At 35.3% G+C, this 25,940-nt stretch overlaps 1 protein-coding gene across 2 annotated transcripts in view; it reads left to right on the forward strand.

Moving 5' to 3' along the window:
- The window catches only part of LOC134649369 (uncharacterized), a 117,655-nt gene that overhangs the window by 51,470 nt on the left and 40,245 nt on the right, over positions 1-25,940 (forward strand). For both annotated transcript variants that reach the window (XM_063504088.1, XM_063504091.1), the window contains exon 2: positions 4,054-4,146. In XM_063504088.1, the coding sequence (XP_063360158.1) occupies positions 4,054-4,146 (93 nt within the window). The remainder of the gene's footprint in view (positions 1-4,053; positions 4,147-25,940) is intronic.

The raw sequence follows: 25,940 nt of genomic DNA on the forward strand, positions 1-25,940 counted from the left end.
TATGGGTTTGACGAAAAAATTTTTTTTGAATTTCAGTTCTAAGTATGGGGAACCCCCAAAATTTATTGTTTTTTTTTCTATTTTTGTGTGAAAACCCTAATGCGGTTCACAGAATACATCTACTTACCAAGTTTCAACAGTATAGTTCTTATAGTTTCGGAAAAAAGTGGCTGTGACATACGGACGGACAGACGGACGGACAGACAGACAGACATGACGAATCCATAAGGGTTCCGTTTTTTGCCATTTGGCTACGGAACCCTAAAAAAAAGAGATTACTAAATATTGCTATTTTTATAGGCAACTCAGCTACCTTAGGTACTAAAATATTTCCTGTACGCTACGTATGCAACTGTAAACTATTACAATTAAATTTTGTAAAAATAGAGTTTTTAAAGAAAGAAAATTGTTTTACAAAAAGCAAAAATGTTATAATAGGTATGGTGCGAACGTAATAGTGCTAATAGCGAATTGATTAACTACTTCATTAAGGTTTAATTATAAAACATCAGCTTGAATACTCATGTACCGTATTTAAATATTTAACTGATTGCTAAATTATAAATTGTCTATCATTACTTGGTTGCTTAATGGGCCTAGCCTTAGCCACAGCTAAAGCTAAAAATAAATCTAGTGGTTTATCCTAGATTCTTCTTCTTCTTTTCATTCTATTACCCTCTGTTGGGTTGTAGGGCTAATCATAATCTTCCACCTTATGTCTTATAGATATTCACTTCCATCTTTTATATTCAGGTTCAAATTTGCGATAAACACGCGTATACATACACGCTCCCATAAATTTCTTCAACCTATTGCTAAAACACGGTCTAAAAATAAAATAAAATAATGATGCACTGTATGGGATTAAGGCAGTTCGCGCATCTGCGCGCGCACCTGCCTTCAAACAATCGCGAATATCGTATAATTTACCTGTAGGTACAGGTGAACACGGGGACTATTCCGACTGTCAACGAGAGATCGAGGTTCAAGAAAACCAGTATAAGTGATCCCTGATTACATATAATTGTTATGGGTCTCGAGATCACGATACACTGGTGCACGTGCTCGCATGTGCTTGGATAACTTAGTGAACTATACGGATAGAGGGCGCTGCAAGGGGAGTTCTTAATAAAAACTAAAAAGACGTAGTTTCGTTTTGTTTTTTGGACATACGCTTTTCTGGAATAACAGACTAAGCTCCTAATCTGGTCAAATAATATGCATAGCAAAAAGGTATCGACAGACTGACACATGTTCAAGTTTTATGGTCTTGTACGAGAAATGAATACCAGCAAAATAAATTGATTCTAATTAATCTTGTAAACAATTACAAGAGGCAGATAGATGCTTGTCTGTAATTATGCATGAGATGTTGTTGATTATCAATAGCAGAAATTACTTAAAGTTTGCCAAGTTTGCTACCTGAATACTGAAAGATATTCGCCCCTAAAGTGTCATTCAATAGAACTTGCTAACTATGTAAACAAAAGTTACTAGTAGATTGATATTCAGTGTCAATTTTAGTATGGCGGTTTATTTACATAGTTAGCAAGTTCTATTGAATGACACTTTATATAAAGATGCGTTACTCTGAAATATAGAATTTCAATAGACTCTAACGTAGACGCTAAAATAGGCGCTTTAAGCAATTATGTGACTCTTGTTTTGACACCATCAAGTCAAAAACTTTCATTTTGTAAAGCCGCATTAGCTTTCTTCATTAAATACAAATCTCTGATTGAAAATATAATTTTATTTATGATACTACATATTTTTTCCTCTAATAATGACATTTCTCAGTAGACGTTAACGGCGGCAGGTAATTAAAATGATACGTGATTAGCTATCAGCGTCTAATGTGTACGCGTACAATAATGGCCTATCATTAGGGCTTCCATAAATCGTTGGTAGTTATGCTCTGTTAACCAAACCATATCGATACTTCATCATACCTATAATAACCATAGATATGCCGCTAGAACCAGCTTAAATTGACACATTGAAACTACGTCTAGTTACGCTCGAAAAGATCGGTTTATGCTGGCTTTATATGACAACTTCAAGACTTACTTCGGAGGAACCACTATAAGTAGCCCCTTCAACACTACGCTAAGTATAGCTGAAAGAGGTCTATATAAAGTGGTACGTAAATATTATCAGCCTGAGAGTGAAGTGATAGGCATCACTTCAAAAGTAACCAATTTAATCATCCACTTATTACTGACCCTAGTTTCTTTGAAGTGGGTCTTTTTAGGCTGGTTATTACTATGTTATGAATTCATCAGTTTCGTAGGTTGCAACTTGCCACAGGAAATGTGTTGGCGTTGTGTGATCATTATTTTTGTAACCGATAGCTTCGCCTTCGTTTTGAGAAGTCTATAATAACGAACGGGTTTTTTATACTATATTTAGCTATAAATTGTGTTCATGGTCATAAAAATACAAGCGAATAATAATAAAATCAAATTTATATAGACTAGATATGCCTCTTGGTTTTCTATTAGAAGCAAAATGTATACGAAATATGAGTTATCGTATGATTTTAAGGATGTTCTGGAAAATATTCTTTCCTTTATAAATCTGCTGATTTTGCGACGACCTTCGTGTGTTTCACAATGTATCATATTGAATATTGGAATTAGCGTAGCCACCTCTGGTACTTCTAATTAGTTTATTCAGACACTCATATTTTATTAAAGCGCCTTACTTAGCGCCTGCTTACCTTACATTTTCGAGGGCGATCGCCGGAACACCTCAGCTGATACATTTTTTGCGACGTCAGATGTCATCCTGCACCTGACGCTCGCCACGCGCACCGAACTGCATCTAACGTCATAATCACAAGAAAAACACCTCAAAACCAACCACCGTTCTGCCGAAAAATACAAAGATGACGTGACATATTTTCAAGCATCTGTCGCATCATTAATATAAAACCCAATCATGCACTAAATAAGAGACGCAATATGTTTATCTACGATCCACATATGCTTCGAGCAGCGAATAGCAAAATATAAATTAGCATTAATTTTAAGACTTAATAGCCAAGGCGTTGAATTGTAAGATAACATTGTAAGGTGTTTTATACTTCGAAACGATGCAGCTGCTTTTGACACATGTGCAAAACTACTAGATTACCTACTAAATATTCATTTTTCGATACGAAAAAGCTGCAAACATCATTCCATCCACAGATGTTGGGAAAATATAACTTAATCAACTGTACCGCTATTTTTGTACTAGCAGTGTTTATGTTCGTTTAATTAGAAACTGAGGAAGATTTTCATAAACAATGGTGGAGAAATATCTCACGTCACTCAAACTGAACGTAACTTTGAATCGACAACGAGTCACGCAAATTGCGCGTGGTAATTTACGACCCAACCAAGTAACGTAATTATTATTTAGTCAAACAGGAGGAAATCGACTTTTTAGGGACTAGGGAAGGCAAACAGCTAGAATTTCCTGAAATGACTTAACACGCTACTTTAAATGAACTGCTATTACAAATGTGAAGCATAAGTATTCTAACGGCGCATCATGTCATGTTTATTGCGTGTTAAATCAGTATAAATGACACTTTTTGTCAGATGATGAAATAGATACTTTGAGAAAGTGAAGAATAGTTTATTCTGCTTGCAATCTTAGTATTTCTGCTGGTCTATTTATGCTCAAATTTAGTATTGATCTACTTTACATTCCATCTACCCTAAATATCATAAGACCAGAAACCCAAAGAACTAACCTAAATCATAAATGGGCCAAAATTTACATCCACTTTTATAGGTTTTTATTGTAAATGACGCGTAAATGTAACAATTCGGTGCCGTGACCAGGATATATTTATTTAATTAAAAATTATTTACATATTTACTTTTTTCATAACTGGTAGACCAATAAAAATATTGATTCTGCGTTGTAAGGGACTCGTTATACTTGCCTTAGTTACATACATACATTATGTTATTTATGTGGACAGCTTATCAACTTGTTTGTAACCTTAATACAACTGTTCTTACACAGCATGGTGTTAATCCATTCGTTTGTCCGCAGGTGCTGTGGCATCTGGACATATTCCGGCGCAGCTTCCGCGAGCTCTCTGGCCACGCTTGCCTCGGCCCGTCCTGCATTTTTTGCGCACTTAAGGTAAGTCTCATTAAGCCACTAGTTTAATTTGTTTTGCAGCTGCCTACGTGATGTCTTGCAAAATAACTGTTAACAAATTACTTATTGAAAGACTCGCGCGATGATTATGTGAAATTTATGGCCGTTTAAAATAATAAATTGTTAGTGTAAAACATCGATGTATAGTTTATGGGCGCGTAGACTATTGGACAAACTTAACTACAAAAATAAAAATAGTAGTTATCTTTGTAGGAAACTCTATCGTTGTGATCGATTAATTATTACTTTTACCCTGATATTGGCAGTACCTGGAACTTGGTTACTTAATAATAAAAGCATGACCATTCTAATTCAGAGTACTTAAAAGTATTTATTGTGATCTAATTTTGACTTTATCTCAAGGCATTAAGGTCCATATAAGTAGATCAAAGAGTAAAGTTTAAGAGCGCTTGGGCCTCTGCGCGGGCGCTCCATCAAACGTGACCTTTTCGAACAATGCCTCCGCCGGAGCCTTATTCAGGCCGCGGACCCTGAGCTTGAGCTCGATACCCTCTTCTTGTTACACAAATCTATCGCGTCACGAAGTACTTTTGAGATGAGTAGAACGTATGCAACAATATTGGTATCTATCAGTGGCGGCGCGTCCATAAAAGCCAATTCCCACCGGGTTGTCTGTTTTTGGACGTTTGAGCAGAGTTGTAAAAGAAATATGTAAGCCAAATTAGCCCCGGCTTGCCTATGGATATGTTTGACGCGCCGCCACTGGTACCTATAAACAGTAACTATAAAGGTTTTATACAAATTTCTATATGTTATCCTGAAATATGGGTTAATTACAAGTTCGTTAGCCTATGTTCGTGGACCTATGTCCACTTTGCAAAAAAAGTGTACAAATGAAAATTCTTTCGTACAAATTACCGATGGACTATTATTGATTCCAAAAGACATCTTTGCAAATTCGTAATGACCATTGGGTGTTGGATCCTGTGTGTCTTTTAACAGTTGTCACTTACTGTGATTCCATAGGTTGGCAAAGATATATTTAGATACTATCTACACGAGAAGATAGCTTTGCTTAAAATTGCTTTTAGTACCTCTAAACATAGTTTACATAGTTAGGTTAGGGTTCGAGAACAATTTGCAAGGTGAGAGGGCAAACGGTGTTTGCTTCACACTTTAATTCTGGGAAAGGAACGTCTTTTGCAACTACAAAGGCGGCTATTACTTTTACATAGGTACCTGATCCTATGTCTAAGGAACAAAAAGTTCCTAAAGTTAACTGATTTTAATAATACTGAAATAACAAGATTTTTTTTAAAGTATACATCATTAATTTAAACAAATATGAAACTCAGGTAAAATATGAACCTCTGAATCCATCCATTTTTGTTTAAATATAAAAATACTGTTTTCAAAGAAGCCATGGCTACGTGTGGCACGCTCAAAATAGCTACTTCATTACGCGGCTAAACCCCGGAACAGGACAGACTGGTTCTACGGAATAGGACCTGGTCGTGATTTAAGTCTAGCTCTACGCTGTACTATACCTAGCTATAGTTAGAGCGCTCTGCTTTATAGCTCTTTGTCTTAGCGAACTGATGTTAGGGAATATTAGTTACAGTCTGCGTTCAAATTAATAGAACTGGATGTCTTACTACAAACAAGCGTATTATTTTACTTTGATGATGTAGGATGTGAAATGAGGTATAAAGCCGTTGAAATAAATGATAAATTCTTATAGGTACACCATATTTTTCTCAGAATTTGATTAGTTGTTTAAATGTTACAAATTGTTCCTAGTATAAGTAACTTACATTTATCTTACAATTATTAAAACTACAAACAACACAGCAAAGAACTGAAAAAAATACTAAACAATACCGTTTAAATTATTAAGACAATGTCTATAAAAATGAAATTGAAGGCTCTATTCTTCTCAATATATCAAACGAATACACAACAACGATTCGTTTCATTACATTCGAAACAAACTTTCTATTGCTCCAAGCACAACTACAACAACGTATAGTACTATTAGTACTATCGCACGTGCACGAGCTTACGTTTCCATTTTCAAATCAGGTATTCGTAAGTTGGCGCGCTTTTCGGCCAATAGGGTGCGCGCAGGAGTTCGTGGAACTCTTGGCCTCGACGCTGATTGGCTTAGCGGCCGACGCTGCGCGTGCGCCGCGAGTTGCCCAACTTGAGTTTAACTTGATACGAGTTTATAACGAAAGCTTTTACTGTTGGACTTTATTTTAAAAACTATCTAAGAATTCTTACTAAGTGATGTGATAAAGTTCTAACATTACAAAGTAATAATTTAAATTATAGGTACACATGCCTATTTAAAACTTTTTACTAATTTTCAGATTTAAGTTCTCGAAATCGAAATCTAATGATTGGATTCAACAAAAATGTCTTAAAAACATTATAGTACCATAAAAAACGATAAGCGTGAGATTAGTGAATTAATAAAACAAAAAAAATGGCTCTCTCTTTTCTTCGACGTTTAGTTATATCAAAAAAGTTAAAAAACAATTTGATAACTCATTCTTGGGTGTTTGAAATTGAATTGGCTCTGGTTCGCAGTCAGCCGACCTTAACACCGTCTGACTATCTATAGGTACCATCGTCAACAGTGACAAATTATCAACCTTACTGTGAAGACATAAGGTGCAACTTTGGTTAGTTAAGTGTTTTGTCTGTCGAGTACTGCAGTTACTTAACCGCTGTCACTGTTTAGTTACACTGCAAACAAGTTATATTAAAGACTGCTAATCTACATGCCGTGGCCAAATTTAAGAAGTGATTATTTCATGACCTGTAATTTATATTATCAATAAAATATGAGTATGAGCATGATGTGGCAATGATTTCATGAAATGATCGGTTGGCCTCGTCATGAAAAATTCAAACCCAACCTAACCTAACCAACCAATTCTAAAATCGCATTTCATGAAATGATCAAATTCTATTATCTGACCACGACATATATATGACACCGTAAGATTGTGAACCCGTTAGTTTATAATCTAACGTAGGTTAGGTTAGGTTAGATTATAATCTCCCTATCGTCAGTTTATAATGTAAATAGCGAGATTATAATATGACGAATGTTTACAATTTGACGGTGACATATACATACATTGTAGGATTTATAGATGGCGCCACTTGATATCACAGTCCTACATAATCCGGGTGGTTTATTAGCTGCATGGATTAGAATGATTTCCATTAATTTAGACCGCTAGTTATGTATAATATGGCGATATAATTATATACAAATCAAGTACCTACATAATTAAATAAGTACATCGGACTTCGATTCAAGAGACGTCATTTGCAGTAAACAATGCTGTCGTTTTAAGTAGCTCGTCTTTCTATTTATTTTACACACAAATACCGTTAATTTACAAGTTACTTGTTTCTCAAACATTACGTTGTGGTCCATGGTTGTGTAAGATTTTTGTTTATGTGAAGAATGTAGACAGAATATTCAATGAAGTGTTTAATAACAATGGGTAAAGTAATGTTTTGCTCATTAGTTTAAAGAGTAGTCATTTATTTTCGTTCAGTATGGTGAACACTAATTACATGAAATATAATAATATTATAAATATGAATGACGGCCATTTTTAACTTTTTTCAATTTCATATAAATTTTATATAGATGTAATATATTGGTAATAGTCTTAAGAAATGCCTCTCTTGTATAGTTGTTGCAAAACTGATAGATACCTGAAGGTTATTTAGAACTAAAACTAATAGTTTTAAATTGGATCAGGTACCTACACTGGATACCAAACCCTATCATCCAACAATTACATATACAGGGTGCTTCCTGTAACAGGAGCAATAAATTAAACTAAAGACTGCACTCCTCAAACTGACCAACATTTGTTCAGCAACTTTTAAAAATTATGAATCCTTTAGACTTCCTCTTTTTCATACAAAATAAATATTGCCTTCAATGTACGCTGACATCAGTGTGTTTGACGTTGCTTGTCACGCTTTAAACATAACAAAATTTGCAATACATTGCATCTTAGAATAAACTTTGAAGTGTAATAAAAATCAAAACATGAGTTATTTTCAAAAGTTGCTGAACAAATGTTGGTCAGTTTGAGGAGTACAGCCTTTAGTTTAATTTATTGCTCCTGTTACAGGAAGCACCCTGTATAATTGGTAAGAGACTAAATACCTTTACGAGTATATAAAACACAGTTTATGTAATTATTTCTTCACCCATATCGGAAGGCATCGACATTAACAATTAAATTATTAAACAAATCCGACAATGACAGCTACCTTATTTAATATCACCATTAAACCCATCAAAATCAATATTTGTAAGCGTCAAACCTTGTCCAAGTTACGGAAGAATGGATTTAATAGTCACTGTACAAAATTATAGAGTACTTTCAGAGAATTGAGAGGGTCCGGTGTGATCTGTAATTCGTTTTATTGAAACAAACAGACCAAATTACTCGATCGTAATTGATAGCGTGACTGTTGAAAGTCATCGTTGATCACTGTAACAAAGAGATATCATTTCTATGCTTTTTATTGACATGTCTTGTGTTGTATTGTGTTGTTGATTTTGATATATGACGACGCGCTTTTCACTGAGGAGTACTCAAGAGTAACAAGAGATCGATTCTAGAATGAGAATTTGATCAGGATCACATTAGCATTTGATTGCAATTTAATTGGTTTGTGTATTTGTCTCTGGTGACACGAAGTTAAATCTGTTTGTAGTTCGTAGGGCCTAGCTGTTCTTTACGAGTAAATTAATGTCTACAGCAAATATAATATACAGTCTATTCCTTTTAGTTGTTCTTTCTGGTTATGTCTTAGTTGCTACTTTTTAAGCTTCGTAATCTAGAAATTTCCAGAAACAAATATTTTTCATACCTATTAGTTTAAATTAAAGCACCGACATGTACAAGTGAGAGTTCATCACAACGCGTCCATGCAAATTTGCATCACGATGTAGATTAGTGTGTTGAAACTAAGAGAAAATTTAGTTATGCGCTACTACATAAACTTGCCAAGATATTCAGGCACTAAGTAGTTCTTCGCATAAAGTAATTATACTTGAGACAATCGCAGATATTTCGCACCGTCGCGCCACCTCTGCCAATTACTGTCTGCTTTCTTCCACGGTACGTGGACTTTAATAACTTTTTCTTTAAGTAAATTAAAACATACAAAGAACTGATTGGTGATTGCACACTTTTTAATCTTAAATGTGGGTGACTATTTAATTAAGTGAACTAAAACAGAATGAGCTTACAAATGATAAAGACGTATGTTTTACTTTTGAATATAATGTAAATTTCATTGTTAGCATGTTAACCATGCTAACGTATGGACGTAAGGGTGACCTTATCACTATTAATTTGGTTGTAAGAGGCGGATGCTCTTATCTTTGGAATATATTGTGTAAAGTATAACTATTAGGTACACTGTTATAAGGGATAAAAAAAGATAGAATATAATAGAATATAATAACATTTTATTCGTAAGCACATGAGACAATTCATAATATAAAAGAAAACACAAAATAAGATTAAAGTGCCACGAAATGGCCTCATCTCAGTATGTTGCTGGTGGCTTCCAGCGCTGATCTTCCGATGATCATAGTTGTTTAATAACAGAAACGAATGAAAACGTGGACATATTTTTTTACAAGTTGCCTTTGGATTTGGAATATCCGTTATTTGTTAGTGGTTCTGTACTTTTATTAGTGTACTAATTATCACTTCTAAAGTAATAAATTGGAACAAACGGTTGAAATTTGAAATAAGACTATTTGACTTAAAATGCTACATCGGTCTAGAATCTAGTAAGTATAGGTAGATACTTTAATATTATAATGTCACGAACTGCTCTGATAAAAACTTAAAGTTATATACTTATCTATGAATAATTGTAGTTATTTGTATAAATTGAACAATAATAGTCCATGATCTAGGCACGTTCGTCTGAGTCGTGTTGCTACGTGAACTAGGCCAACCTATTAGGATTGTCGACACAACATTACTGTTGCACCCGTTTGATATAGTTTACACAATAATATTCAATTACTGCTCTATTACTGGCAAGAACAAAGAAAAATCAATTTTATTAGTAAAGAGTCCTATATAAAAAAAAAACAACGGTTTGCACTCAGTGCCGGCAGAAGTGAAAACTCAATGACTAGTCCAAAATGCACTATGTATAATTCAGGTTAACGCCATCTAGCGTTAGCGTTAATTACTTGAAACCCCTAAGCAAATCAGTGTTAGTACTCTAGTTATATTAATACCAGTTACAGCGAAACTCACTAGATGGCATTTAAATCAATAAAGAAAAACTCAATGACATTACATGTAACAGTTTTTTGATCAGGTCACGTGTCCGTCTTACGGTCACGTGATCGTCTTACGCTGTCTCTAGTTTAATTTTTTTTCCCCGCCTCAAAAAGTGCACAGCGCCGCTAAAGAAGTTTTTACTTCAAAAACGTTGCAGATTGCGAGAAACACGTCAAGACGTTTACTCCACTATACGAGAAATTTACTTCTCTATAACATTATTTGATATACGTTTAAATCATCTATGTAGTACGATTATGTGAAGTTTAGTACTAGTAAATAAAATTCATCAGTCTTTTAGTATTCTTTTTGTAATCAGGAAATGATTACACTTACAAAACAGTGAATACGATACGATCAATAGGTATTGATTTCAAGCATCATAATAAAATCAAGTTTATTCATATCGGCCCTATGTTTATACAAGGAAGTCTTTAAGTACAGTCAGTAATTAACAACATTCCAGCCAGTCGTAATATAGATACCTAAGTAGTTAATATAAGATGCATTATGTAGATATAAATTACCCGCGACATTTCACATGAAACTAAATCCCATTTCAATTACAAATTGTGATTGCTCGTCGCGTAGTCCATGATTCAATGCATGTAAATATTGTTTCGTTAACATAATCGATTTTAAAAATAATCATAGTGCAATATAATTTAAACTCACTGAGAGATCACTGACATTCTAGTATTTGATTGGGTATGAGTTTCTAAGTGAGATTTTTGCCACAGAACGGCTCCCAATAAAAATCCCATAGCATCAGTTGTTAATATACAAATGTTGCACTTGCATTCAATCAATTTGTACGGAGACGGTATACCGATATTCAAATGAAATTGGTACCCATCATATTTTACCTCTCTGAATATGCCTCGAAGTCTTCACAAGCCTCTCAAACGCGAGTTCGTTCCACTCCATCTATTGCCACAGACTTAATAATTAAAGTAGTTAGTTTAGTTACCAAGCAAATGGTTTTGGTTTAAACTGACTGATTCGTCAAAGTACTTAACTTATTGGACCAATAATGGTTTAGTCGCTTGAAATCCGATTAATTAGTTTGAAGTTATAACATTTATGTAAAAAGTACTTAACATAAAATGTAGAGGTAGTCGTAAATTCTGTTTTGCTCGAAGACGTAATTTTAATTAGGTGAAATAATAAGACGGGTGTCAATAAAATGTGACGTTATCTATGAAAAGGGACCTTATTGTCGATGGCGCTTACGGAATTATTAACGATGCTCCGATATAAATATAATGCCGCGCGACGTTGTGCGGCGTAAGCGCCATCGACAATAAGGTCCCTTTTCAATGGATAATGCCCCAAATACGTTTTGTTTATCCCGAGACCATTATGCAAGAACAGGGCAGAAATGTAAGAAATAATCTGTTTTGAAACATGCATCACGTAAGTAGGTAATTCGAGGACTTTATTTTAACGATATTTAATTTCCAACTATCATGGAAAGGAAACCACGTCTGTGTTTAGAAACTTTGAAAATATTTTAATTCGGAACCTATTTGTACTATTTCTTGCCGCTCCCCTTTAATTTCAAAAATAAGTTTTATTGCAGCGTAGCTAATGGAAAGTAACTATTTAGTTTCCATACTTCCATATATCTATCTTTGGCACCTAAACCTTGTTGCAAAGATACAAGGTCCACTGATGGTCAGTTAAGAGTGTTGCATTCTAATTCTAACATTCATTCATTCAAAGATTTTATTTTACGTCCCTGTCGAAATTATCGAATAAATTTACTTTCAAATGACTGTAGAAAACTCGTGGGAAAGTTTGTAACATGTAGTTAAACATGTGGAAAATATATCGGTTGTAGATGTAATAAATGTTATAATACTTATAATGGACCTTACATAAACTATCGCTTTAGGCATTTCACGTAGTACAGTCGTGCCTTATTATATCTAGTTATTATCTAGCTTACTTTGTAGACTAAATCTAGGCGCCACTCCATACAAGACTGAAATTTAATGCCTTTGTTTGGTCTGTGTTGCGTTTCTAGTTAGGCAACGGTTATGTCTATGCTAATATGTGTCAATGTTACGAACGTGCATTAGTATTGATTGTTTTACTTTATTACGCATTTTGTTTTTATTGTTATTGTTTATAATGTCATTGCATATACATTATACAATGTATGACCTCACTTTGTTATTTATTTTAATTAAATTTGGCTATACAAATACACAGAAAACTACACAGGCATCGGAAAATAAAAACTGTCTTTGTAGTTCTTTAACGCCATCAGAAACTAGAGCTTTGTGATTATTTAATTATATGTATACCGCCTACGACATAAATATGTTTGTTTAGTCTGTGCCAAAATTGAGGACATATGATAGTAGGTACATATTTGAAAAAAGATTTTCCAGAAATAGATAGTAAACCTAACCGTATAAACCAAATCGTATGAGATATAGTCCTATATAATCCTTTGGTACATATTGTACTTGTACCTACTGTGTTCTCCTCACATATTTTAGATTCCAATATGTGATGGAACGGGACCAACTTTAACCAATATCTATTTCTTTTTACAACTTTACGACAGCGAAATAAAGTCGCTTTTGATTTTTTACACCAAAATGCATCCATACTCGTGACTTGACTTTGAGTGAAGCTTACGAGATTTGATTTCCTAACGAATTAGCCCCGTACACGTAACTGGATCGTAAGGCCGATCGACCCGATACGGGGAAAGTATCGCGTTACTCGCAGGCGATGGACTGAGCGATAATGCGCAGATTACAGATTACACTGGCTCGGTACAGAGCAATCACTATTAGATGTTTTAACTTAAAACGATATAAAGAATCAGAAAACTAGTGAAATACATACTTATCCCTTGGATATCCTAAAATGGATATGTTCATCTAATTTTATGTTTGTAATTGTACTTTTAGTCGTTTAGTGCAATAAAGTGTTGTACAACTATAAAGACAGGTGCTCACTTCTCGTAAAATTAAAATCACATTTAATAACATGCTTAACCTATGGGATAATTACTTAAATACTCACTCTACTCTTATAAAAATCGTTTAAGAAGATATAGGTAGAATTGTACCTATAAATTTATTTACTTTATCATTTTTATGTGACCTCTGATCTGCATAATTTTCTGCAAGATAATGCAATACTTACCGACTTACGAAATGTTAGTCCTAACCAAATGATTCGCGCTAAACGAAAACGAAAAACTGTTTGCTACTCGATACGTGCAGGCACTTTAAAAATGCTTTGCTGCGCTGCAGGCATCACCGGAACATCCCAATTTAAGGTTCCCGTGAATTTTAGCCTTTTAAATTCACATAAAATTATTTTAAGCCTTTATATAACGATGCGTGACCATCCTTTGGTATCGTTTGGATAATTCGTTTCGATTGACCGTTCGATGGGGGTAGTCACGCGAGAGACACGTGCTTGGATTAATTGTAACATTATACCGATAGATCACCGTAGACTGAAGTCATGTTTGATAATATAAAAGCGACTTTAAGCCTTATGCTCTTGGACGTAAGTGCGATAATGTTATAGCGGTTATAATCGTGTCGAACGCAGCTGCAGGACCGGTTAGGCTTCTCGTTTACACGTTCTGCGTCGTCATGATCAGAGCCTGCGTTCAGAGTTGAAAATATTACCTCAATCTTATACAAAACTTGTGCGTCGCCCTCTTACATATAGGCTGTGTGACGTACCCTACGTTTCATCCAGTTTCATCAGGGCTATACGATGAATTTCATCCTCGATTTCGCTATCGTCGCACCATTTCTTAAGAATTAAAGAAAAATTCGTGTGTCAAGCGTATAAAAAAAAGGGGGAGCCAAATTATGTATCTTGTAAGATTATATTGTTAAGATAAGGTTAAAAGCTAATAAATCTACGCAATAAGTCAATCAATACGATTAAAATGTCAATCGGTGTCCGAATAGTGACCCAGTGACATACAGGAGGTTATGATCAAATTCAAGTGCGTATACATTTGCATTTGCAATTTTGCATAGCCTGAAGGTTAGACGAACAAATGCGAATAACATTATCAAACATAAAGACATGTTATCATCACATTGAACATTCATTAAAAGTGTCCTTTAACTTCAACCTTTTAGAAGTACTCATACTATAAATGTATACAAAGGGATTTAAACTTACAGACCATAAATAGTTCCAACTTTCTTGGATCTAAACAAATGTCTGTAGTCTGTAGTTTATGTTTCTTAGGATTTTGCTTAAAGGCATCTTTTTTTATAAGTTCATCGTCATCTGCGCTGTCTTTTTGCGTATCAATATGTACATGTATATACATCTCTTGCTATAATAACTTAATTGCACACACAAAAAAAACTTTTCAGGTGACTCTCTACAACACTTTTATCAAATTATTAAGTCACATTTTAATTCTTAAACATTGCTATACAGAACACCTTGCTATACGATCTAAATTTAATCGCGCCTACGACGTTCCCCGCAATTATCCGTATCTGTAAAACGATCTCAATTCCAAACTCTCGATTTGTCCACCCTCCATTGTCGAAGCAAAAAACACCCGTTTACCTGCATTACTGCATCCTGTGCATTGTGCGATGCACCTTAACAATACAGGTATTGTCAATACGCGTATAGAACGGTTTTTAGGACATGTGTTTTAACCTCATAAGGCCCAAGGTCCTACCTGTAGTACCTATTCAGTTCGATGTAATTTAAACCATGTTCAAATGGAACAGAGTCGCTTGTGCTTTGTTTCGTTCAATTTTCAAACAATGCAAAATCAACTCTATTTCCTTCATTGTAGGTTCAAATTTCAGTGGCAAATTTTGGATGTTTCGTTTGTTAGCTGGGCCTTAGGAGGCTATGGCCGTCTGGTTATACTGTGCCATTTTTCGAACACAATGAGATTTATGAACTCTATGGTGTTATGAACCATTTCAGTTACACAGCATGCTAATTGGTAATTTATGAATCTTAGGAGTCATAAAAATCACATTAGATGCTATTTCACGATAAAACCTGTAAGTAGGTAGTTGAGATTATGTTATGCACCGACTGTTTTATTTCATCCTTAGATGCATGCAGTGTCAATACTGATACTAAAACAACGTGACAATGACAACCAAATTCACTTTAAATTAAGAATGCATATCGTCACAACAAAGTCTTAATTTCAAGAGAACTTGTCCAGTATTAATATTGATACTTCATGCATCCAAGGGTTAATTGAGTAATGCAATAAAAGTAAAAATCACAATTTTATTGCAAATGTAGAGATAATGCAAAGATATGATAAACTCACTCCTACATCATTATTAGAAGCAAGGCTATCGCCCACCGTTCGGCAATTAACGCCGCGATAATCAGATCGACAGTTTAGTACACCTACTAATAGTTGACTAAACTAAACTAAAGGTAGGGAATGGGACCTTACGTAGGTAGTAGGTAGGTAGTCCGGTAGGCGTCGCGTCGAGCCACGTGCGGTGCGCCGGCGCCGCGCCGCCGCCCCCGCCGTCCGTTTATAAAACATCAACAAATCACATAATCGTACAAACTGTAAATTACTATTCGTAAACCTTATGGGAAAGACATAAGGTCCTCTGCGGGTTAGTTAATAATTGTTACTATTAGTACCTACCAACATTAATCTTGCCGGATTTATAGCATAATCAACTGCTTCTGATACTTTACTGTCAAAGTTCATCGTAGGAAGACCGTGGGCGGTCGCATCTTCAAAACTGTCAATGTTCCCTCGATTTTATCTAAAGTAGTTCATTAGTAGTTTCCTAAAAATAGTAGTTTTGATTAGTATAAGTTAAGTGTTTATATGGCTTCGGTTGTGTGTCAATATGATATTAGCTGCACGAAGTCATTAGTCTGTATCTGATTGATTACTGTGTTGATTACGGTGAATAAATTATTATAATGATGGATACTTGGAAATTACCGTATGGTGTAATACTGGAAAGCTGGTATGTTTAAGTGGCTCTTTGATTTTTATTGAACTTGACATACAGGGTGCTTCCTGTAACAGGAGCAATAAATTAAACTGTAGGCTGTACTCCTCAAACTGACCAACATTTGTTCAGCAACTTTTGAAAATAACTCATGTTTTGATTTTTATTACACTTTAAAGTTTATTCTAAGACGCAATGTATTGCAAATTTTGTTATGTTTAAAGCGTGACAAACAACGTCAAACACACTGATGTCAGCATACATTGAAGTCAATATTTATTTTGTATGAAAAAGAGGAAGTCTAAACTATTCATAATTTTTAAAAGTCGCTGAGCAAATGTTGGTCAGTTTGAGGAATACAGCCTTTAGTTTAATTTATTGCTCCTGTTACAGGAAGCACCCTGTATATTTGAACATAATCCAGTTATAATTAGGTATACCGATTTTTGTTTCTTAATAAAATATTTTGAATTATTATTTATGAATTGAAATTGATATTGCAATTTTTGAGTGATGGTGTGTTTCTAGAGAAATATATCCGGATCATACACATGTTATAGTGTGTTTAACTCGTCCGCGTCTTTCCTGTAGACATCGTAAAGTTGAGGTAATATAAAGCTAATTTTTACGCTACACCCTCACAAGCGCGATATGTTTTCAGTACTTGAGACTCAAATAATAAAAACGGGACACATATATATGTACCAGCACCTAGTGCAAAAAAATATAATTATTAATTAGGTTGGTAGAGTCACCTGCAATAATATGTTACACAACGAAGGTCGCAAAAATATCTGACATGATCTTATTTGTAGAGCCATGAGCGTGTCACATGTTTTTGCGGCCTTTGTAATAGAGTAACATATTATTGCAGGTGACTGTACGTACTTATGTGCTACACGTGTAAAAGTACCGAATAAAAAATATTTGAAAAAGTACCTAATAAAAATTATAAAAACACGTCAAACATTTCTGGCAGGAATAGACCCACGAATGTCAATGCCAAACCACACGTAGGTACCTATCTCAAGAGCCAGCAATCAGCGGGGACATCGTAGGCGCAAGCGCATGTCAATCATACACATGTCATTGCCGTCTGACGCACGCGCGCCCCGGCAAGACCCGCTGCGGTTACATACATACCATGGCTGACAGTAGCCAATATAATACCCATCAAGTATTATTAACACACAATAATATACACATTGAATGTATTGAAGATACTCGCGATGCCATTTTAATACACTCGCACGTATAACCGTGAATTATATATCATAAAACTGAATTTTGCTTAATAGATATGTTCTGGAAAGCCACCGCCAATTAGGTTCCTGATATTAAATGATAAAAAAGAGAGATAGTAAACTGTATCAGACAAATTGCTGGGAATAGGTAGTATGTGCAGTCGCTGAGAAAAGGGACCGGCAAATGGGATAATTTAGGAGACGAGGGGTAACTTTACACGGAAAATTTTCGCACTGAACGTACATAGCAGGTAGTCAAGATTATAAGATTGTTTAAATAGTACAGAGTCTTAAAATACACTTTTATTAAGTATTTAAGGAACAGAAATTCTATTTATTCTGTTAGTCCACAAAGAGAGATGCTGATTTAACTGCGGAGTGCTTCAAGCTTCCTGTAGGGAGACTGTAAGCTTCCCATAAAATGAATAGAAAACGCAAAGTGTAACTAATTGCAGGTGCTTTTAAAAGCAAACTTCACCGTGATACGTGATCGTAAATTCAAGTTGACTCTTAGCTAACGCTTTTGTAAAGAATCGCGGGGCGTCTTTAATACAGTCTCCTGACTATAAAACGATACAAGTCACATGAAAATCTTAGTGAGAAAAGCCCTTTTTTGTACAACGGCATAGACGATCCAACCTGAACCAACATTAACAAAAGCACCTGAGTTTGGGAGATTCACACGGCCATAAAATATGAGTTAAAGACTGCCGTTGGTCAGTCGAATAGGCACGAAGAATCACATCAACTAACGTCAATTAACGTCAATTTTAAACTAGGTAAATATTGTAACGATTTAACGGTCTTACTCTGCTGAAAAACAGTTATGTGTATTATGACTGTGTGTGTTAACTTTAATGTGTCGTCATGGGTCAAAAACGTTCGGCAAAATGTTAAGAAAGAACGAACGACAAATTTTAAGAAGTGGAAGGTTTTATAATATGTGATAAGGATACAGTACGAAAATTAGGCTTTAAACGCCTTTTATTTTAGGTTATCTACATTAAAGTCGCATAACCTTAACTCGTACTAAAAAAGTTTTTGGCTTTTGTATCACACTTGACAATGAACAAATTAAAACCCTAAACTTAATAGATGAACGCATTTTCATTTTGCTTTTTGACACTACAAGTGAAAAAACTGTTTTATACATAAACAGCTACATGTAGGTATTCTACGTTTTCCCAACCTGTTTTATTTAATAATTATTTAAGTCTCCACGCCATATTATGTTCAGTTTACAGTAATCACATGTGATTTACTGCTCACAACTCACTCTCACACATTAAAAACCTACGTATACGATGCGTGCAAACTGCATTACAACAAATTGGTTTTTAACGCTGTATGGAAACCAATTTTCTATGCCAATTGACTAGTTAGTTAAACCATACACTGTACCGCGGCATTTCCAACTAACATGATATTTTGGTGCAATAAGTAGTACTTATTAGATAACTTGTATAATCCGAATATACGAATCCGAACATGGATATCTCTTTCTTAAATATTAATTCATTAAAAACGTCTTCTGAAAGTGTTAAGATCACTTTATCTCACGTGTGAACGTCTACTCGTAGGTGTACGCCGATGACACACTTGCCCCAAACCGAGTCCACCTGTCCGTTTCACTCACTAGACCAGTTACGCCCAAACACCGAAACTTGTATGCGCCTGATAATTAATCTCACTTGACATTTCTGTATCAATTGGACTGGTTTTAATCCCATTACTTGTAGCGAGATGTAGTTGTAAAAACATCTAATAAAAGTTTATACTTTCGAACGAATATTGACGTAGATGAAAAGAGAGTTAGTAGATTTGGACACTTCAGAAGAATCAAATAGGTACATGGAACATGTATAATGACATGTGGAAATGCAGAGGAAAGGGTCCTCGAGATATGCAGTACAATAAATCCGCCTGTCACGTTAAAATTATCTTTAACTCCAAAACTAATATACTTAGTCATATAAAGAATATTTAGAGGTAGACTAAACGGCAAAAATATGTACAAAATTATAGTACTTTTGAAGTTATATTTTATGCATTCCAAGATTGCAAAGAACGTAAACTGCTAGCAGTCTAAACATTTTGCATAACAGCAGCAAATTGTAATTGTCCTACAGCTCTTAACTGAGATAATGGGTCCAATCCACATTCCGAGCTGCTGACCATTCTCCTCTGAAGGTTGAGATGGCCCGTTACTTATTGTTTCCCAGACGCACAATCAATACCATTGCGATTGTTTATTGTTTTAATGCGAAAAAACAACAGTTAAGATCTTATGGTTGTGTTCGCCTTTTTCCATATGTTTAATATAGTCTGTCAAGCAGGATATGTCAGTAGCAATGTAAAGCAAACTAAAGTATGGTATTCCTAGGAAACGAACCAAAAGCAGCATTGTATATCGAACAACGATGAAATGTAAACAAAACAGTTCCACAGATATACAAAAGACACGCGATTTTCAAACAATTCAAACGTAGTGTTGCTAACCCGCGATTTTTCTAAGCCGCCTTTTTCTACTTACAAGATTTGCTTGACCAAGTATAAAAGACAGATGTTTTGAACACACGGTGGTAGCTAAAATGTACGATTATAGAATCGTGACATACAAATACATAAGTAGGTAATTCTACAGGTGTCTATATATATGTAAACAAGCCTAGTAAGAAATAAATGTGCACACACCTGCGAAAGATGTTCTGGGCACGATAAAAACACGATATTGATGCCACCCTGGCAAGTAATGATCAACTTTACTGACTAGTGTTCTATAGTTATACGTGTTTAGTAATGATCAAGTGCTTGTTGAGTTACATCAAGTGTCCTTCATTCTAAATGCCATGCCATAACTTGAAGTTTACTGCTTGCCTAAGACTAGTTTACATAAATACCAACGTTAAACTCTGCAGAAATATCCTTTTTAAAAGCTTGGCATTTGGTAGGTACGTACTAAAATAATTATTATCAATTTTATTAACTGAAACTACGTATCTACTGGACTTAAAACAGCCAAATTAACTAGGGAATGTTATAAATTACCTTTCAAGTCATAAGCTAAATACATATTACGAGAACAAAATGCCCATGCTCTTTCTGAGAATTGAAAGAAAAGGTTGTAACTTTTAAAAATTATCTTTTATGGTACGCCAACATTTGGTCCCCAGGTGCGCTAGAGTCGGGCCACGCTAAGTTTTCATGCCAAGTACTACGTCAAGTACGGATATTATAGGGATATGTATGTATGCATTCTTACTGCAAAGTTTGCATTAGCGTGGTTATAGTCTAACTTACGATCTTATACACATAGATGTCGCAAAATCGTAAACGGGACACACGCAACAACCAATCACACTCCATCAAAATCATAACTCATAGTAAGCACATAGAGGATTAATCCACAGGAGATTCTTAAGCACTTCCTCTCTTAAAATTCAAGAACTAACCTAGCGTGACTTCTTCCTGGGAAACTGGTCCCATAGCCGACATCTCTATAAGGAAATTGCTACACCTAAACTTGCATATAATCGCTTGAACACTCTTAGCAAAAAGCAGCATTGTGTGATCGAGTTCACACGGTGCAACACCGGGAGGACTTACTTTCAACTACCTATGTATTAATTATACGCTGTTTTAACTTGATGAGATTGTATGTTTAATTGCTCGGTTCTACCTGGTTCTACTTACGTGTGACTTGTTTTTGTTTTTGCCAAATTAGAGATTGAAGCTTGGCTTTCTATTTGTGAAAAAGTATATAGCTTATTTTTATGGCTGGTGTAGAATTTGTGATTTAATAAGCATCAAAAGCGATTTATTAAGGTACAATTATTAAGCATCAAAAGACATGGACGCGTCATTCTCTTATAGCGAAACTAAAAGATATAAGTACATACTTAAGTCCCTGTCTGAAGAACAATGTGGTTTACTTTAGAACGCGAACTGTAGAGATATACATACATATCTCTTCTCTATTTGGAAAATAATTCCAGGATGGTCGATACTTTTCGAGCGCTTTTTTTTAATTACAGTCACCTGCAATAATATGCACACCACCACCACCACCACACACCACACCACGAAGGCCGCTAAAATATCTGACACGATCTTATTTGTAGAGCCATTTTGTCAAGCGTGTCACATACATTTGCGGCCTTCGAAGAGTAACATATTATGTCAGGTGACTGTACACTTCTAACTTTGTTTAACAACATAGAGTTAAGTACAAAGCTCTTAACATGCAGCTTATGAAAGTTATGAAGCTTGTTGTCATCGTCTTATCTTATTAAGAGCTACCTCCTTTACGTCCTTATCATATCTACTTGTCTTCCGCTTTCTTTCTTTCTTTCTATGACAAATTGTCTATGGAGATTGTCTACTTATCGCTTACCTAATTACTACGCTACTGAACCGGTTGTACCTTATCTTTTTAAGGGCAATATTTTATTTAGCTGCCGGTTACACAGTTATAATTATAGTATCTGACGCGATTGCTAAATCCCATCATACATTGACGGGGTTTGCGAGACGTAAACTCTTGACATTTTGTGGTATCCGCGGCACAGATTCGTATGTACAACTACTAACAAAACTGACCATCACCAGACCTTATGCCATTGTGATAAGGTGTACAAATGGTCAAAGGAACAAGCTAACGAGACGCTTGTTTGTGTAGCCTCGGACTGAAGATGTAAGTACAAGCGTTAAATCGGCGTTGCAAAATAATTGAACAATGCACAGTCACGGTCATAAACATGTATACGTTTTCATCTTATTCCAATAGTATAAGTGATAATATACGTCTTACTTCTAGTTTTTATTAACCGACTTCCAAATCTAAAAGGAGGAGGTTATCAATTCGGTTGTATGTTTTTTTTTATTTTTATTTTTTTTTATGTTTGTTACTCCATATCTCCGTCATTGCTGGACCGATTTTGAAATATTTTTTTTTTGATTGCATGTATATGCTCACAGATTGGTCCCGTTTTTGTCAAAACCCAGTTCTGATGATGGGATCCATGAGGAATCGAGGGAACTCCTCAAATCTTAAAGGCATACATATAGTGATTTTTGTATTTTTATCAACAAATCAAGCATATACATTCAAAAAAGTGACATTTGATGAAGTGGAACTGCTGATGATGATCAGAACGGAACTCTTCAACGACGCATAGTACACGTTTGACGATTTGTCCTCGTCGTTATGTTTGTTAAGCAAGTTAAGTTTTTAAGCCACATTTTTGTCAAGCTCGAGTTCTGATGATGGGATCCATGAGGAATCGAGGGAACTCCTCAAATCTTAAAGGCATGCATATAGAGATTTTTGTATTTTCATCAGAAAATCGAGCATTTTCATTAAAAACTGTCGCATTTGATGCAGTGGAACTGCTGATGATGACCAGAACAGAACTCTTAAACGACGCATAGTTCACATTTGGCGATTTGTCCTCTTCGTTATGTTTGTTAAGCAAGTTAAGTTTTTAAGCCACATTTTTGTCAAGCTCGAGTTCTGATGATTCCCATCATGTGGCCACGAGGAATCGAGGGAACTCCTCCAATCTTAAAGGCATGCGTATAGAGATTTTTGTATTTTCATCAGAAAATCGAGCATTTTCATTCAAAACTGTCGCATTTGATGAAGTGGAAGTGCTGATGATGATCATAACGGAACTCTTCAACGGCGCATAGCTCGCATTTGGCGATTTGTCCTTTTCGTTATGTTTGTTAAGCAAGTTAGGTTTTTAGGCACATTTATGTCAATCTCCAGTCCTGAACATGGGATCCATGAGGAATAGAGGGAACTTCTAAAATCTTAAAGGCATACGTATAGAATTGTATATATTTTCATCAGAAAATCAAGCATTTACATTACAAACTGTGGCATTTGATGAAGTGGAACTGCTGATTATGATCAGAACAGAACTCTTCAACGACGCATAGTACACGTTTTGTGATTTTGAATTTCGATTTTGACTTGGACTGGGCCCCGGACTCCGGACTCGGACCCGTACTCGGACTCGGACTCGGATCCGGACACGGACCCGGACCTTGACCCGGATAATCACTATGGTACCTAAACTAAATAAACCACTATGATTACCATAAAATGTATACATATTACCAAATAAAGTATAAGCGCCGTTAAGTGGGTCCAGGCTAGTAGTTAGAGAAGTCGGTTTTTTTCTATTAAAGATTATGTTTAGTTTACAACTTCGTCATGGCATGATCGTCGATATTTAATGATGTAGCGTAACTAACGTACGAAAAATGTATGTACCTATATTCGTTCAGCGCCAAGTATTCAAATAAAATAAGCGGTGTCATGTGTCATTACGAATAAATGTTGAGTTATTAATATAATTATGGCAATCTTTAAAATGTATTTCAGCGAACAATAAACGTTAACTTTTCTTTATCAAAGAAACCTTTAGTTAATTATTCGGTGGTGACATTCGATTAAGCGTATCATCTTATCACTTAGCTAACAGGGGTCACTCTAAGACCGACCAGTATAAGCTTGATTTCCCATTACGCATAGTTGTTAAGGATCTAGGGGTCAAGTTACATGGTGATAACTTGGCATGCGTTTGCGCACCGAATGAGAATAGACATAAACATGCAGCTGTAAGGTTCATGGTCTTAACGCTCGAGGTTTGCTGACCTTTTTGGGTCCTTTCTAGTTTTGGTACAAGGATAACAATTACTATAGCTCGAACTATACGGTTGAATTAATTTGATCTTTAAGCCCTTTTGTTTAATATGACCATGCTTGTGACAGTTGTGACTTAAAAATGCCTAATGATTATTTTTCCTGCTCCAATATGATTAGGTTTTTGAACCACGCTCTGCCTCATGCCAGGTAAATTAGCCGCTGGGGAAATTATTTTTCGATTCTTACTGGTTCTCTACATGTAAGTTAGAATTAGGTACACATTAGTACCCAGAACCCGAAAAGGGATGTTTAGTCTTGCCTAGAATGAACGTGAAATGGCGAAGGCAGCAATTGTTTTTGATTGCATTTTAATTAGACACCTATGCCTATGCTCAACGCTTCCCATTACTAGTTCATTGCATTTTGACCTTTACCGACATGTAAGTAAGGTACAATAACCACGGAACGACATGATAAGAAGTGTCGGGTTACGGAGCGTTACGTTTAGTGTTATCGTTACGCGAAATGAGGATGTTGTTTTACAGAACCGGTGCACGGTGTAGCGATGGGTTTTAGACTTCATTTGTATATGTACAGTCAGACAGGTACAAACAAAATAACTATACATATTGTTGACTTTATTGTGATGGAAATCCTGAAAAACAAGAATACGCGACAACGCAACTTGTTGCACTACAGATTATATGCAACGCAATCGTGACATTGCAATTCTGCTCCACCTAATATACTTAACAAAGAAACTATTATTATTATACAATTTGGTGACTTTTTGAATATCGCTGTAGTGTTTTTACAGTACATATGGTGCTACTTTCCTGCACTAGTGCGTAAATAAGCACTTTTCGTTGCTATGTCAAATATTTAAAGGGGCATATGTACTGTAAAACGTTGTACGATACGCGTGCGAATAGGTAATTCGAAACTCGTGTCGATTTAAAACACTCCCTTCGGTCGTCTTTTAATTTATCGCCACTCGTTTCGAATTTCCTCTTTTCCGTACTTGTATCGTAAATAACTATTTCAGTTGATGTTGCTGTAGAAGTTGCAGTGTTGCATAGTTGTTATTGGTACTCGTATTCAACAATATTTCTACCAGTGGGTCTATTAAAATAATTTTGTGCGCTTAAGTAACGTAAATGTTGACTGTACTGTGATTAAATCCTGCACCAATCTTACTTATCATCGATTAGCAATAGCATTATAGAAAGATACCTACCACAAAAAGAACGCACCAAAGCGCATAAGTTAAATGGTATGTAGTTTATAATTATATACAATTTATCTCTTGCAGCCGGCAGTTGCTTTATAAACATAGATACACCTGTGGATCGCAATACGGCAAAAACAAAATGATCCTATGTTTGGTTTATGTAGACACCTGCACAAATATATGCGCCGTAGACTTAATCAAAACCAGCTTGTAAAGATGATTCTACTTTGTAAATAGAGCCTTTGAGTCATTTTGAGTACCCGAGGTGGGAAAACCGGACTGAAAACTATACATGAGGTTTTTCTTACTTCAAATCTGATAGTTCGCTACAACTGACAAGTTATTTTTAGTAAATAA

Source organism: Cydia amplana, chromosome 7 (genome assembly GCF_948474715.1).
Source record: "Cydia amplana chromosome 7, ilCydAmpl1.1, whole genome shotgun sequence".
Classification (NCBI taxonomy): Eukaryota; Metazoa; Arthropoda; class Insecta; order Lepidoptera; family Tortricidae; genus Cydia; species Cydia amplana.